Source organism: Gymnoscopelus braueri (assembly GCF_963280865.1).
Source record: "Gymnoscopelus braueri genome assembly, chromosome: 24".
In the NCBI taxonomy this organism is placed as follows: domain Eukaryota; kingdom Metazoa; phylum Chordata; class Actinopteri; order Myctophiformes; family Myctophidae; genus Gymnoscopelus; species Gymnoscopelus braueri.
The window spans coordinates 33975061-33992671 of NC_137626.1; the positions used below are offsets into that span (position 1 = coordinate 33975061).

General features: G+C 40.5%; 1 protein-coding gene across 1 annotated transcript in view; it reads left to right on the top strand.

Annotated features, from left to right (window-relative positions):
- The window catches only part of LOC308080131 (plakophilin-4-like), a gene marked incomplete at its 3' end in the record, with an annotated part of 48583 nt that extends 39050 nt beyond the window's left edge, over positions 1–9533 (top strand). The window contains exons 11-18 of the mRNA XM_080421891.1: positions 1126–1299; positions 2180–2330; positions 3046–3238; positions 4036–4120; positions 6715–6832; positions 7392–7523; positions 8482–8555; positions 9270–9533. Coding sequence (XP_080278017.1) covers positions 1126–1299; positions 2180–2330; positions 3046–3238; positions 4036–4120; positions 6715–6832; positions 7392–7523; positions 8482–8555; positions 9270–9533 — 1191 coding nt within the window. The remainder of the gene's footprint in view (positions 1–1125; positions 1300–2179; positions 2331–3045; positions 3239–4035; positions 4121–6714; positions 6833–7391; positions 7524–8481; positions 8556–9269) is intronic.
- Between the last annotated feature and the right edge of the window lie 8078 nt (positions 9534–17611).

A 17611-nucleotide genomic window follows, 5' to 3' on the forward strand; every position in this document is an offset into this window, starting at 1 on the left:
TAATTGTTGGCGTCCTTAACGTGAAAAAGTTTGAGCACCACTGGCACTGATATAGCAACATAGGTTTTTCAGAAAACTGATCGGCCTCGGGTCTTAATGGGTTAAAGAAACTTTTTTTCATTTCAAGGACCCCCTGTTTTATATGCATTAGGCTGGGACCCCAATCTACACTGTAAAGTTCTAACGATAAAAGTGTAGAATATTTTTGAACAATAAAACATTTGTTCTTTAATTTATTGCTCCACTGCTGTTTGCACAGACTGTACCGTTCAGCATACGCTGATGCTGCTTTTTATTTATTTATTGTATGCGTTTTTTTCATCTTTTCTTTTGCTGTATTGTACAGCACTTTGAGTTGCATTTCTATGTATGAAAAGTGCTACAGTATATCATTATCCAATCAGGAGACGGAACCCAGCAAATACATCACCAGCATCAGTTTTATAGTGTTACAGATACAATTTTGTCTATTTAGTTTTTGTTTCATCACTTCTACTTTCACTTGTTTATCCTGTATCTTGTATTTGTTCTTACTTCTGACTGGAGAAAAAATGGTATCCCTATTTATAGGCTTCTGTATGTATTTTCTGTTTACTAAAGAGCTTCAATCTAACTCTGAGATACATATTAATATAGTACATTTGTACTGTCTTGGAGTTCAAATTGATAGATGAATCTTAACCCATTAAGACCTGAGGCCGATTCTATTTTTTTTGGAAACGATACGATTTGTAATACAAAATTAAAGAATATATCAAAATATTTTGTTCCAGGGACCCCCAGAAGCAAAGATTTGAGTTACAAATGTTCCCTTAAAAAATACATATTCAAATTTTCAGGATTTTTCAAAAAAAAGCAGATCTACAACCACACTCGGTGCCGCGCTATGAGCTTGTATATCTGCTATTTTTGAATAGCCAAAGAAATCTAAAATGACACAGATGCGTTCCCGGTATTAATGGGTTTATATATATATATATATATATATATATATATATATATATATATATATATATATATATATATATATATTTATATATATTGACTGTAGAAACTAAGTTAATGTGATTCGATCGTTCTACTGATTAATTGCTGTTTGTTTTTGTCCTCTCTGTGTCCCCTCAGTGGGACGGCATGGGACCCATCCCCGGCTTCTCCCAGAAGCTGCGGGGGGCCGAGTTGTTGTGGCACCCCACCGTGGTCAAACCCTACCTCAGCCTGCTGGCGGAGAGCTCCAACCCCGCCACCCTGGAGGGAGCAGCCGGCTCCCTGCAGAACCTCTCGGCAGGGAACTGGAAGGTAAACAACCGTGAACTTCACCGCTTCAGCTCATTAACTGCCAGAGTAAAACATCGTCTATAGCCGACCGTGCCAGCGTTTTTGAGCATTTTTACTAACATTTCAAGAGCCACAGAATATTTTGCTCCTGGGCGATCGACACAGCGAGTATCGCAAAAGACGGAGGATTGTCTCTGCTTCCAATCGGGGGGAAAAATATATATATTTGAATGATGGTCGAACGGTTTGCGAGATTAGCTGTGTACAAACAGACATATGGACAGACAGGACAGAAATGTATCTCTGCCTCTCTGCCTTCTGGCCTTGAGTTATGAATTTAAAGTAATTCATTCCTTTTTTAATAGTTTGGCACATGAGTGTGCCTCGGCACATAGTTTGGGCTCTGCTAGAGTATAGTCAAGTTTACACTGTAAAATCCTCAGTGTTCATTTATCCATTTGTAACTCAGAGTTAAAGTAGTAGTTCACCAAAAAAATTACTTATTTTCTATCAATTACACACCTCGTGAACCTTGAATTCATGGAACATTTTTTGTTTTTGTCGCATTCTTAAGCTATTAATTTGATGGCCGGTGGAGTTTCTGGTAGGAGACTTAAAGAGTCTCTCCTAAGAGTCTCCTCCACCGGTCATCAACTTATTGGCTTAGGAATGTGACAAAAACCAAAAAAACTCCATTCAAGGTTTCATGGGGTGTGTAATTGATAGAAAATAAGTACTTGTATGGGTGAACTGCTCCTTTAACAAATGTAACCTTACTTTTTTGTATGCTCTATGACTCAAATGAACACTGAGGATTTAACTTTGTGGTAAAACACCTTTGTGGTCAGTTCAGGTGTCGGCGTAGGTGTAGTGATGTTTGTGAATGTGTGTGTGTGTGCAGTTCTCGTCCTACATCCGTGCGGCGGTGCGTAAGGAGAAAGGCCTTCCCATCCTGGTGGAGCTGCTAAGGATGGACAACGACCGGGTGGTGTGCTCCGTGGCCACGGCCCTGAGAAACATGGCCCTGGATACCAGGAACAAGGAGCTCATAGGTTAATACACATACACACACATTCCACCCGACAGCAACGGTATACTGTAGCTATATCCTTGTGCGGACCTCATTTTTGTTGGAAATGCCGTTTCTACCTTTGTTTGCTATTTTCAACCCTAAACCTAACCCTTCCCCAACCTCTAAGCCTAAACTTACAGTAACTCCTAAATGCCTAATCCCAGAGCCTTCTATTGGAGAGTTACGTCAACGAGGGGGCAGAAACAGCGCCGGTCAAGTGGTTCATGTAAACTCGAAATAGTGACATAAACGCTCATAGACTCCAGTGCATTCCATAAACTTCCGGTTCAGGGAGTCACGTTGTAAGCTTGTAGATCAGCTATTTCTGAGACACGTCACGGAGTAAGCTTGTAGATCAGCTATTTCTCCAATTTTTACATGTGTAAAATTATTACAAATTATTTGTCATAATTGCCCTGTGCAATGTTTGATTACGAAGCATACAAGGCAAACAAAACCAAAAAAAATATTCATATGTTCCAAACACACAATGAACTTGTTAATCGCAATTATTTGAGTGACAATTAATCGTCAACTTAAATTTGTACAGCCCTACACACACACACACACACACACACACACACACACACACACACACACACACACACACACACACACACACACACACACACACACACACACACACACAGAGTCCAGTACCCCACAGAGGCTGAGTGTCCCCTGTGGTCCTCCAGGGAAGTACGCCATGCGTGACCTGGTGAACCGCCTGCCGGGGACCAACCCGTCGATGCTGTCCGACGACACGGTGGCGTCGGTGTGCTGCACGCTGCACGAGGTCACCAGCCGCAACATGGAGAATGCCAAGGCCCTGGCGGACAGCGGAGGCATCGAGAAGCTGGTGGACATCAGCAAGGGACGGGGGAAGGGGTGAGCTATACTATCCTCAGCGTTTCTCAAAGGTTTTTGGCCGTGGACCCCCCCCCCCCCCCCCTGAAAAGGTTTTGTTTGTGCCAGGGACCCCCAGAAGAGAAGAAGAGAAAAAAAAAAAAAAAAAAAAAAAATAGCAAATGTAAGATCGCTGCACGGAAAGTATTTTGACCATAGTAACCAATTCTGCTGGGGACCCCCTGGTACCCCCCAAGGACCCCTGGGGGTCCCTGGACCCCACTTTGAGAACCAATCAGTGTACATGTGTGAGGCAGTGGTAGAGTATTGTACTGTATTCTGTGACTTTTTTTTGTGAATAAAATGTCATTTTGTCCAATTTGTATTGTAGAGTATGTAAATACAATTTAACTTATACAATTGGGGTGGTTATATTTGGTCTCCCTGTTTTTCATTGAGACATTTAGATCATGTTGGACACGACCTTTGAAACAATCTTGTTTCTGATTTTGAACACAAACTTTGACCTGAAGGTCAACATTCAATTTCTAACCTAAGCAAGCAGGGAGGCTCTATTAGTTCAGTGGTAAAGATGTCAGCACTTGCGCAGGAGACCAGGGTTAAAATCCGGGGTAGTATCCATGTGTACATGTGTTAAATTACCATTAAGGATTTTACAGTGTAGATGGGGGTTCTACAGATTCAAATGAATGTTTCAAATGAGGGTCCGTGGCCTAGTGCATTTCAAACTGGGGGTCCTTGAAAGTAAAAATGTTGACTGGATTAAACAGTGAAGCATGCCAGATCGATGGTAATAATGTGTGTCTCTTCTATCCCAGGTATTCTATGAAGGTGGTGAAGGCAGCAGCCCAGGTGTTGAACACCATGTGGCAGTACAGAGAGCTGAGGAGTCTCTATAAGCAGGTCTGCACCAAACACTGTTACAATTTAGACATTTAGCATCCTGTGTCTCAGTAAACTAGGATCACAGGTAAACCAAGAACCAAAGCATCGGTCTAAACAATACACTTTCAAAATAATAATCTGTACAATTAAACTATAGGTTGGATGCCAGGTAAACAATGAACCTAGCATCTGTTTAAATAACATGCTATCGAAATTACATTTTGGTCAATAAAAACAAGCCTAAGTATCAAAAACATGAGAACAAATGACAACCGGGGTCTGTCAGTCTGTCTGCATGGTCGCCATATCTCGGTCGCTAGCATCAATCGAACAGAAGGGTGCAGGAAGGGGTACAGGGAGAGTTTGGGGATAGACTGTTCAGGGGACTGCCATGAGAATAGCAGTGGTGTTCTACTTAAGTAAAGGTATCAATACTGCAATGTACAGTAGAAATACTCTTGTTACAAGTAAAAGTCCGGAATTAAAAATGTACTTGAGTATAAGCACAAAAGTATTAATATCAAAATGTACCTAAAGTACCAAAAGTAGAAAGTACTCACTATGCAAAACAAAGTTTTCAAATGTATAAAATGCATACAATCTTTTGAAAATAGCAGATCTACAAGCTCACAATTCGTCACATCGCAACGCATTGTGAGCTGCGTCGGCTACTTTCAAATGGACAAAATGTATATAGGGCTGAAGTGGTTTTGTAATAATAATCGAAATCTACAAAGTAACTAGTAACTAAAGTCTTCAAATAATTGCAGTGGAGTAAAAGTACAATATTGCCTCTGAGATGTAGTGGAATAGAAGTAAAAAGCTTTAGCGTACATGCGCATGCTCTGTACCGTGCTGTACCTTGCGTGTGAAAAATGTACCGGCCACACGCCGTCCTACTCAGTGTGGCCCCAGGTTAGGGGCCACAGGCACACTGTTGCTCCAATCCGCACCAAACTTGGCACACACAGTGTTCAGGGGTCTGGCATGAGAATAGTCACACCAAGGAAAAAATATTGCACATTATGTGGGCCACTAAAGAAGTGTTACAGCAGTGTTTAACACTTCAAATGGCCATAATTCCGTGACCATTGCTTCTGCTCAGTGCAATATGGGACTAGATTTGACGGCCACGTAGCGGCCTCAAAGTCTAGTACTTTGTAAAATTGCGGTCCTAAAACTTTGATCCTCACAAATGCGGTATAGTATATAATATAGTAAAACAAACCTGTGCGTGCCTGTCTGTCTGTCTGTCTGTCTGTCTGTCTGTCTGTCTGTCTGTCTCTCAATTGTGTATGAAAGAAGGCTGCCCAGTCAAGCCTACAGTAGGTTAAACGCCCTTCAATGAAGTTGAGTTGGAGTTGATTATATTAACATGCTTCCTCAGGAGGCAGATTCAATAACAAGCTGCCGGGGTTAGAAGGAGGCGTCCAGATCTATTTATGCTCTGATCCTAGGTAGCTCCACGGTGCTGCTATATCAGTCATCAGTAATTTGATTTGGATGTTCCCTTGCGATGCTATTTTAATGTAATATCGACCCAAAGACTCGCAGTCCCTGGTTTAACTTATCTTGGAGTTTATGCTCCCTTTATTGAGAAACCTTGTATCTCCATATTTCAACTTTTAGTTTTTTTTTGTTGTTGTTGTTTTGTTTTTTATAAATTAATGTTCTACTTCATCGTACGCATCATCGCTATATCAGATTTGTTTATAAGGTGAAAGTGGTTAAGTGTGTCTCTGGGTTTTATAAATATTGAACCAATGAAAAGTATTAAGAGCTTGTGACTTTAATAAAAACTGCATTTGTACATACAGGGTTTCCACCCGACAGTGACAATATAGTGTTTTTTCCTTCTTTTTTTTATACATTGTTTTGCTCCCCTCCAATTACACTTTAGAACTCTTGGATGGAAAAGTAAAGAAACGATGTAATGCTCCTAACAGTATATGATATCAGAGATGTGTAATAGACCAAGGAATTTGTTTACCAACATTGAGACTGGATACACAGGTGATTGTTTCATGCAATCAATTCTCAACCTGTTGTTTTGGGGGTTTCGCTGGTTTCAGCGCACCCCGACCCCCTCTTGTGTGTTGGCTAGTGCTGCGCGCCCTAGCGAGACCTGACAGAATGGGTTTCATTTGCAACCAGTATGACGCTTGCAACCAGTGTGACGTCGTCTGTTAAGGGGTCTATAGAGTGCTGAAACTATCTTAGCGATTAGTCCATCGATTACGTTTTCAATTAATCAAATAACTGAGAAGCAGTCATTTTTTATGGTTTGTTAATTTTTTTATATATGAATGAATGGATGAAAAAACTAATGTTCATTTTATTTAATTTGATTAATCTGCTAAATCAATTAGTCTGCTTAACCAATTAAGCTAAGCTAAAATAGCCGATCTACAAGCTCACAACACGTCACAACGCATTGCGTTGTGAGCTTGTAGATCTGCTTTGTTTTGCTATTTTACAAATCCCCCCCAAAGGGATTTTGTTTTTGTCTTATTAAAATCAATTAAACTTGATTAGTTGGATTAACTGTTGCATCCTCTAATGTGTACTGTAACTATGAACTGTAGATGTAACCTGTGTCCTTTGTCCTGTAGGATGGCTGGAACTACACCCATTTCATCACTCCTGTATCCACACTGGAGCGAGACCGCTACCGCTCACAACCAACCCTACCCACCAGCCCCCTGCAGATGTCCCCCGTCATCCAATCAGGTGAGAGATCCTAGTTCCCCCCTCATCCAATCAGGTGAGAGATCCTAGTACCCCATTATCCAATCAGGTGAAGTCCAGTAGTAAAACCATGTGTGTGTGTGGTATTTTGCAAATTGAACAAACTCCTTCCTCAACTCCTCCAGAATAAACAGGTTTCATTACAATACCTTATATGAAAAAAGATGATCTGTCTCTCTGTGTGTCTATTTTACTGTCTTATCGTTGCTGTCGGGTGATATATGAGGTTTCCACCAGTTTTCCACCAAAACGTACTTTTCAGGAATAAAATTCAGAAATAGCAAAAACAAATATACAAGCTGGATCAGATCGGCTATTTTTGCTACTTTTGTGTGACACTGTAGTACACTGTAGTATGTATAGTAAGTAGGACATTCATTGAAGAGGTTTCTTCCAGCAACATTATGTGTTGTGCATTGTACTGTTTTGAATTGATTTGTATTCATGCAAATGTATTTGTGTCCGAAACAAATTGACCAAAGATGATTGTTGAAGGGAATCTCGAGTGATTCATTGTTATTGTGTGGTTTGTTGTCCTAAGGTGGCAGTGCCACGTCCTCTCCAGCCATGCTGGGCATCAGGAGACACAGTTCCAACTACCAGAGGGCACAGTCATCTATGCAACTCCATGCCTACTACGCAGACAACAGTTTACACAAGCCCCAGTACACAGGTGAGTACAGTCTACTCCAAGGGTTCACAAACCCCCCAAAATAATCATATTTGAACTGGGGACACCCCCACCCTCACAGGCACTTGGAGCTGTAGGAGTTGAGGCATTACATTTAGTTTGACTCAGTTCCACAGATAAATATTGTGAAAATAGCCGATCTACAAGTTTACACCTATCTACACCTTGCATTGCAAAAATAGCCGAGATTGTAGATCGGCTATTTTCACAATATTTGTCTCTTTCTTAGGTAATATTTGCCATTTTTTATAGTATAGTTTGTTGGTTAATTTTGACGTAGTAATGATCTTATTATTAGTTTTTTTTTTTTTTTTTTTTAACTATCAAATATTTCCTTCCCATGCATACATTCCCTCAGGGAACTTCTGACACAGATTGAAAAGTGAGCGGAGTTTGCTAGAGGTGTGTTCGTTTGATAGAATTACCGACATCTGTAAAAGTGAATATATGTACATACTGTATATTCATGAATTTGTGCATTCGTGGGCTATAGCTCAGTCGGTTTGAGCACTCGCTTTTGGATTTGATCCCAGGCGCCGCCAACTATCTAGCGTATGAGCACGGCACGGCTTGGGTAACTAAGATGTGCAGCAAATACTGCTGAGCTCCACCTCAGCAATCCATTTCCCACGGGTCTAGAGCATTGAAAAGGGGATAGACTCGTCGCGTTCTCTGCCGATAAGCCACCCCGACCTGCTTACTTCATGCATTCATTCATACAGTATTAGACAGTTGGCCTTGCGCCTAGGACCGCAGGTGCAGCACACCATTGCCAATAGTCGCACTTCCTCTCAAGTATTATTGATGTTTTTGCTAAGGTAAACAGGATTTTATTGTATGTTTTTTTTCATTCACATTCATTGGCTGCGAGTCAGAATTGATTCCGTTTGAAGAGCAGCCTGTGCTGTATTGATGTGTTGTGCTTTTTTTTCCACTTCAGGCTCTGAGAAGAAAAGTCCATATTTTATTGGGACGTATTCATCTCAGTCTGGAGAGGATCTGAGAAGAGCTCAGGTGAGAAACTCGGCTCCAAACGCCCTCTCCTCTTCTAAAAATGACCCCACCAACCCCTCACTCTCAATTCCCTGCTGCAGTCTGAAGACTCAACCCTTCAGACTCCACCTCACCCCCTATCACACCTCGTTCCTTGCATCACTTATCATGCAGAATGTCCCATTTCACAAGTTTGTTTTCAAAAGCTTTCAAAATGTGTCAAAATCTTTCGACTATTTTCAAATACCCAAAGTATAAAGTATGGCGTAAAAAGTACAATATTTGCCTGAGATGTAGTGTAGTAGAAGTATAAACTATTGCACAATGGAGATACTCAAGTAAAGTAAAAGCAGCTCTAAATTGTACTTACAGCTGCACTACTTTCCTGTTCTATCCCGGATTTGAACCGTGGTCTCCTGTGTAAGTGCTGACATTTTTATCACTGAGCGTATAGACTCAGAGCCTGCCTGCTTGCTCAGGGGAGAAATATATTTTTGACCTGTGTCAAACCACAAACAGGATCGTGTCAAAGGTCATACTAAACCAGACACAGGATCTAAATGTCTCAAGAGAGCGGGAAGGGAGACCAAATACAACCACCCCAATTGTATAAGTTACATATTAACATACTTGCAAAAAAGTTACATAATACAGCTTTAAGTACAGTACTTGAGTAAATGTACTTTGTTACTTTCCACCGCTGCTTTCATATCCACCCTTTTTGTCCCTCCCCAGCACCCGGAGCCGTTCTACGACGAGCCGGACAGGAAGAACTACAACAACTACAGGATGTACCTGACATCTCCGCAGGACTACAGAGGGGAGGAGCCTTACGACGACGACCCCGCCCAGCTGGCCACGCCCTCTCCGGAGGGCTACAGCAGCCAGTCCCTCAGCAGACTCAAAGCCAACACAAACTATGTGGACTTCTACTCCACCACACGCAGGCCTTCCCAAAGGGCCAGCAAGTACACCGGGTCCCCTGATTCCTGGGTGTAGTTGGCACGTGCGCGCGCGTGTGTGTGTGTGTGTGTGTGTGTGTGTGTGCGCGCACGCTTATGCATTACTATACTTTTGAAGGCCTAACGTCCCCACAAGTAAATTGTAGAAATTGAGAAACAGACATTGTGAGAAATGGTTGTTTTAAATTGTTTTATATATAGCTGATCTACAAGCTCACAGCGCGTTGCAGCACAACACGTTGTGAGCTTGTAGATCATAAAAATGTCAATTAAAACATATAGTCATTCCAGAAAATCGTTCTCCTAAAACGCTGATGTCCTCACAAGTATAGTAATACAACCGTGTCTCTGTGTGTGTGTGTGTGTGTGTGGTGGGTGCCTGTGTGTGCGACTTTGAGAAAGCATGTGAATGCCATATACACGTTTAACATATATGTCTGTGTATAGTCTCGCGTAGCCGGGCGGTCTGAGATCTCCACCTACCACTACGTCCGGCGATGCATCTGTCATATCGGTCTCTGCAGACGATAGACGATTGATTGATTGAATATGAATTAGTAAAAAAAACATTTAACTGCACGGAGGTACAGTAAAACATGTAGGATAAAATGATAAAACAAAAATATAGTGGGGCACAAATATTAACACATTAGTACGTGCCATCAACAAATACAAATAGCTATATTTACAGAGGAAAGTCTGACCCTTCATTTCATTGGGAATTCATATCTAACTCCCCTTGTAGCGTTCTGCCTTTCTTTGATAGGTGGAGAGCTCCAATCGTCTGGCTAACTGAGAGACTAAAGTCTCTGTGGATGTTCATGAGAGTGGTGTGCTAGAGTCTGAGTGTATGCGAACGCATGTGGATGCAGTGCCCATTCCAGTTCAATGGCAATCTGTTCCTTTGTGTTCGTGCAGTGAGTATGTTGTGTGTGCGTGTGTGTGTGTGTATCAAAGAGTTGAGAATGCATGTGGACATGTGTGTGCATCTGTGTTAAAACTGTACTGAAAGAGCAGAGCTGGGGTTTCGCGAAAGCATGTGGAGACGGACTCAGCGTTTTGCTCCACTGGAAGTGAATGGAGCAGAACTCAACTTTCTTCAACCACTTAAACCCTACATACTTTATTGACCGGGGTCCCCACAGGGTTCTATTCTAGGTCTGGTAGTATTGCCTTCTACACCAAATCTACAAGCTGGTAGATAGACTATTTCTGCCAAATGTTAGCCCCAGAAAAGGTATATGGTGCATTTGGTCAATTGTACATTTATATAGCGCCTTTATCCATTACATTCAACCATTCAGACATCGACGGCAGAGGGAACCATGAAAGGCACCAACTTGCTCATCGGGAGCAGTTAGCGGTTCAGTGTCTTGCTCAAGGACACTTCCACACACAGCCTGGGATCAAGCCAGGAAACCTTTTTTTCATTTTTCTAAGTGGTCACTCTACCTACTGAGCCACTGCCGCCCCTTAAGCTCAGTCCACACCAATGATTTGTCACAGCTTGTAACCAGTTCCAACCAGTTGCAACCACCTGCAGCAACTTGCAACATCATCCCAAAACTTCACCGACCTGCAACGGGTCAATTCAGACCACTGCAATTTCTTGCAACTGGTTGCAAGTTGCGACTAGTTGCGTTGCAACTCATTGGTGTGGACAGGGCTTTTTAGGGACGGCAGTGCCTCGGGGCTAGGGACGCTAGGGTTAAACATGCTCTCATGCGGAAACCTCAGCCCAGCCTTCGTCGTTTACCGGAGTGTTCGTGACGTCAACCGAAGTTCTTTCTCTGCAGTGAAAAGTGAAGTATGTGTTGGCTTTGTAACATAAATAGTGTCTGCCAGCCTCGTCTCCAATGCAAAGAGAAATTTAAATAAAATAAAAAGTAAGAGAAAATAATTTATTGAAGCCGTCCGTCATGGGCCAAAGATTATGAGAAAAATAACAATTTAGTGTTTGTTTTAGCCGCTTTGCAGTGCCATATGGGTGGAGTTGATGCAACAAAAATTGCTCCTATTTCAGTATGCTACCTTGGTGGTGCCAAGTGATGGTGCCATCTTACAATGAGCATTAGTGAGGACCTGTTATATGAAGATAAAGGTTGAACAGATGGGGAAGTGCTCCTTTAATTAAAAATGTAACCTAACATGCAGTTGTTTTTGTGAAGTGGCATGCTCCACCCAACCGGTAATCAAAGTAGGGTAAAACAAACACTACTCATGTACAAATCGTCAGTGTCGGGTGTGAACCATGTATGTCCAAAACCTCCTTTTTTGTTATTATTTTTACATCTTAAAGTAGTGAAAATAGCGGATCCACAAGCTCACGACGTGTCATGTGAGCTTGTAGATGTGCTATTTGCACTACCATTGTGTGACACTCTTGTATGATGAAGTAGGGCATTAATTTACTGAAAAATCCATAAAGATGTGAAACATGGAGATACAAGGTTTATGCCCGACAGCGACAAAATATGATTTGACCGAAGTATGAGCAGGATAAGCTTGCTGAAGAGCTCCTTTGCTCTCGGCTCCTGTAAAGACTCAGAGAATCAGGGTTACGTTTCGTAACCCCTAGCTTGCCTGTACTTTGGCCAAATATCATAAAGTATGTGAAATAATGTGAACAAAATAATGTGAAAAAGTATTTGTACAGATACAATGGTTAAACGGTCTTGTTACATCGTTGTACTCAATATGTAGAAATGTATATGTGATCGTGTGAAGGGAATTTTTCGATCATTTAATTCAACGTTTTCTTTTTTTAAGTTAATTTACTCGTGACCTGACCAAAATATCTGGTATGTCTGTTCTGTCCCCAAGCTGATAATGATAATGTGCAATGTTAAAGAGGGAAATATATGTATAGGGATTAAAGATCATATCATGACAAGATATTTGTGTGTGTGTGTGTGTGTGTGTGTGTGTTATGCATATTGTAAGCTTGTCTTATCTGCAGTGTAAGTACATTTACTTAAGTACTGTACCTAAGTGAATTTTAGTGGCTGTACTTTACTTGAGTATTTGCATTTTTGGATGTTTGGGACTTTAACTCCACTACATATCAAAGTCAAATATTGTACTTTTGACTCAATAAAGTACAGTATGAACTAGAAAGATGTGCTCCTCAGAGCGCAGATCTCCACCCAGGTCAATCATAGCCAATCGGAATGGAATATAAAAATATCTGAATGATACATCTTGATCAAATGACTCTGAAATATGAGATAATGATTTGTGTGAGTTTTGGACAATAGAATATTACAGTAAATATTTGGAAATAATAGTCAAAAATATTTTGTTCCGTCTACTACATGAGAAACAGAAGGTAGTTGGTTTAAATCTGCCTTTTGCAAGATTCTGACTCTGCATGACTCTAATAAGGCTAAGTAATATATCTTGAAAGCCTCTGTTTCACCAGAGATAACTCGGTTGTCACAAGCATTTGCCAAGACTCTGTTGAAGTCAATATGGAAATGATTCAGAAAACACAAAGTCCGGGGTTCAATTCCAGCTTTTGGTACATTTCCCTCTGCATCTAAATCCTATTAGTCTAAGTATTTAATTGTCAGTAATATCTTCCATGTGTCTATGGTACATGAAATATGTCAGTGTTATCTAATCTTTCATTGAGGAACATGCAAGAGAACAGATTAAGTGTGGACCCAGGTCGTATAGTGGTTACAAGCCTTGAAATCAGAAGTTTCTTGGTTCAAAGCTAGCAAGAGCATTTTTTGCAAATTTCTACCTGGCTCTTTACCCGTACCTAACCTTTCAGTGAAGAGTGCACAAGAGAACAATTAAAACATTAACTATGGCTGTGCAGTGGTTAAGGTTCAGGCCCCATAAATAAGAGGATCTTTGTTCAAAACCTGCAAAGATTTTTCAAATATTTGTCTGGCTTTTGTACCTGTACCTAATCTTTAGGTGTGCGCAAGAGAACAGGTCAATTGTGAACCATGGTGGTGTAGTGGCTAAGCTATGGGACTTAGACAAAGAAGATTCCTTTTTCAAACCAGGGCCCTATTCCTCGAAAGGTGAATTAGAGATAAAGCCTGGCTTTAACCCCTATCCTGGCTTAATTTAGCCAGGATTAGGGCTGAATCGGTTCCATGAAAGCTGAATTATCTTGAAGATTAGTTTAGCCAGTTCACCCTGGCTAAGTTTAGCCATGACCCTATTCCACGAAAGAGAATTGAAGCAAGCCTACCTTAGTTACCATGGCAATTTAGCTGTGAAGTTAGCCTGTTCCTCAAAAGGTGAATTAGAGCTAAAGCCTGGCTTTACCACCTATCCTGGCTTAATTTAGCCAGGATTAGAGCTGAATCGGTTCCTCAAAAGCTGAAAAAAGCCAAGCTTACTTAATCCAGTGTCTTTGTTCTTCAAGTTTTTCCACAGTTAATTCAACACATGTGTTTGTATATGGACTCATTTGAATGACCCTGCATTCAAATAAAATGAAATCAATACAATAAGATATAATCAATGTAATTATATTACTGAAAATGTGTGTGACCATGAATCATAATTGTTTCAAAATGACTCATGTGATATGTCATTGTCACTCTGTTAACACTATACTTCATGTTGTTGTTAGATGTTTGATAATATATTACCAATTTTTTTTTAATATTATAAAAAAATTCTAACACATACATATATATATATATATATATATATGTATATGTATATGTATATGTATATGTATATGTATATGTATATATATATATATATATATATATATATATATATATATATATATATATATATATATATATATATATATATATATATATATATAAATAATAAATTATTAGTTACGGGTTTAAAGGAGCCTCTTTGTAAGTCAATAAGGAGCATATTTTAAATTATCAATTTCTAGTCAATGGAGAAATTATTTTTTATTTCTTATCCACCTTTGGAGTTACATCATGATGGCAAGGTAACTACACAACCCAAACCACTACCAAAGTGGTCTTGCAAATGTGGGGTTATTGCGTGTCTCGTCCCGTCCCCCCTCCCCCGCTCATCCCGTCGCGGTCAACCCCCCCGTCCCGTCCCCGTCCTGTCCGTCCCGTGTGTCCCGTTCCGTCGCAGTACACCGCCCCCCCCCCCCCCCCGTCCCCGTCCCCGTCCCCGTCCCCGTCCCGTCCCGTCCGTCCGTCCTGTTGCCCGTCCGTCACAACAAACACACACACACACACACACACACACACACACACACACACACACACACACACACACACTCTGTGTGTGCTTGCAATACTTTGCCACGCTTTCTCCCTGGATCTATTTATTGCGGTCGCGTTTCCTTTCTTGCTTTATACATTTTACTTCCTTGTTTGATTTCATGAGCTGCTGCAGTGCTGCTGTTCAGCCACAGAGAAGAACGCCACTCTGGTTTTGGACTCCGTGATTGGTCAAGTTCAAGAATTCTGCTATCGACTTTCATGGTCTTTTATAGAAATACGTGAAGCCTGGCTTCATTATCCTGGCTCGACACAGCCTGGCTTGACAAGGCCTAGCTCGACAAAGTCGCTCCTTTTCAGCCTGGCTTGGCGTTCATGGAACCGAATAAACCAGGCTATACGGACCCGACTTTGTCAAGCCTGGATTTGACTTAAGGCCAGGCTTATTTAATTCACCTTTCGAGGAATAGGGCCCTGGAAAGGACCTTTTTTTTGCAAATTTGTACCTGGTTCTTTACCTGTGCCTAATCTTTCACTGAATAGCACACAAGTGGTTAAGACACAAGCATTGTAAAGAGAAGGTTCTTGGATCAATACTGCCTATAACATTGTTCCAAGTTTTTATCTGGCTCTTGTATCTGTACCCATGAATCTTTCACTGAAGAGTGTGCAAGAGAACAGATTAGGTAAGAACCACAGTGGTGAAGCGGTTCAGATATGGGCCTTGCAAATGGAAGGTTATGTCTTCAGAACCAGAAGGATGGTACTTGGCTCTTTTACCTGCACCTAATCTTTCACTAAAGGTTGTGCAAGAGGACTAGTTACATAATGAACCATTGTGGTGTCGTGGTTAAAGTATGGATTTAACAAGTTGAAGATTTCTTGTTCGAAATCAGCAAGGAAGTTTTTTTTTCCAAATGTGTACCTGGCGCTTTACCCGTACCTAATCTTTCAATCAAGAACACACAAGAGAATTATTTAAGTCTGAGCTACTGTGGTACAATGTATAATATAGGCTTTGAAAGCATAAGGTAAAACCACACAGGACATTTTTCCAAGTTTGTGACTGTACCCTAATCTTTCAACCAGTTGAATAAAAAGTTGCTTTGCTCAGTAATATTTTTTATTTTATTTTATTTTTCACCTGAAGACGGAGGTGCCTCAATATATTTCTCTCTACACGGTCGGCATGACCACAAGCAAAACTCTTTTTGATGTGAGCCATGGTGGTACAGTGGTTAAGATATGGGCCTTACAAGTAGACTGTTCAGTGTTCAAAACCAGTATGGCCATTTTGCCAAGTTAAAACATGGCTCTTGTACCTGTGCCTAATCTTTCACTGAATAGTACACAAGAGAACAGATTGAGTGTGTGGCCCTGTAGTGCAGTGGTTAAGATACAAGCCTCGTGGCCAGAAGGTTTTTGGTTTAAATCTGGCAAGAACACTTTTCAGTTTTTATCTGGCTCTTGTAACTGTACCTAATATTTCAATGAAGAGAGTGGAAGAGAGCAGATTAGGTATTCGGAACCACAGTGCAAAAAGTGATTAAGATACAGACTTAGCAAATGGAAGGATCATTGTTCAAAACCAGTAGAGATACTTTTTTGGGAAATGTATACCTGGCTCTTTAATCATACCTTATCTTTCAAAGAAGAGCACACAAAAGAACAGGGTGACAATGAGCCACTGTGGTACAGTGGTTAAGATACAGGCTTTGCAAACATAAGGTTCTTTGTTCAAAACCAGACGGGACATTTTTACAAGTTTGTAACTGTTTGTAAGCCTAATATTTCAACCTGTTCGTTCTCTGTTGCCTTGCTCAGTAATAAACATATGTTTTCACCTGAAGACGGTCGTGCCTCTGTATCTTTCTCCCTACACAGATTTTTTTTTCCAAGTTTGTATCTAGCTCTTGTACCTGCATCAATCTTTACCTGTACCTAATTTTTTGCGGGCATGAGAACACCACTGGCAAGAACCACAATGGTGTAGTGGTTAAGATATAAGCTTTGCAGACAGAAGGTTCTGAGTTCAACACCCATAAGGACTTTTTTTTTTGGTCATTTGATTATTAGTTTTAGATGACCAAAACTATTCAAGTAATTTTCTGATCACATTTCAGTTGGATTAATTTAGGTCTTTACATTAAACTAATTAGTGGCTATTACGTTTTCAAACAGTTAGGTATTACACGCACACATATGCAGCTTCTCTCTGATTAGCTGAAATGCGTTTAACTGAAAGAATATCACTCATGTCATGCAGCATATCACATCAATTAACAAGTATAAGTTGAGCCCCATAGTTATGTACTGCGTTTTTTTGTTTTTGTTTTGTTAGACAGCATTCTGCCTGTTTGACTTTACATTTACATTACATTGAATCCAACCACTTCCATGTCATGTCTTTGTAACATGAAAATATAAAAATGAACTCATGTCATAGGAGTCAAAATAGATATTCTATGACAACAAAAACATGAAAATGTCATACCCATTAACCCTATGTCATAAAAAAACAGATGAGTTTTGATTTCAAGACATCTTTATTAACAACAATGCATATGAATACACATCTGTCAAATTGTGGTCCTTTGTGTAGTGCTGGGAGGAGAGTAGACATAATTATTACAGAAAAATGTAAGCAATAATACCGTAAATAAATTAATACAATTTCCAATTAACCATACAACTAAATTAGCATTAAAGGGATAGTTCACCCAAAGTGTTCTATCGATAACTCACCACATGAAGCCTTGAATTCATGGAGATTCTTTTTTTTTTGTCGCATTCCTAAGCCAATGATTTGATGACGGCGGAGTCTCAACTCAATGGAGACTCTTTGTGTCTCCTACTGGAAACTCCGCCGGTCATCAAATTATTGGCTTAGGAATGCGACAAGTGTGGTGAGTAATCGATAGGAAAA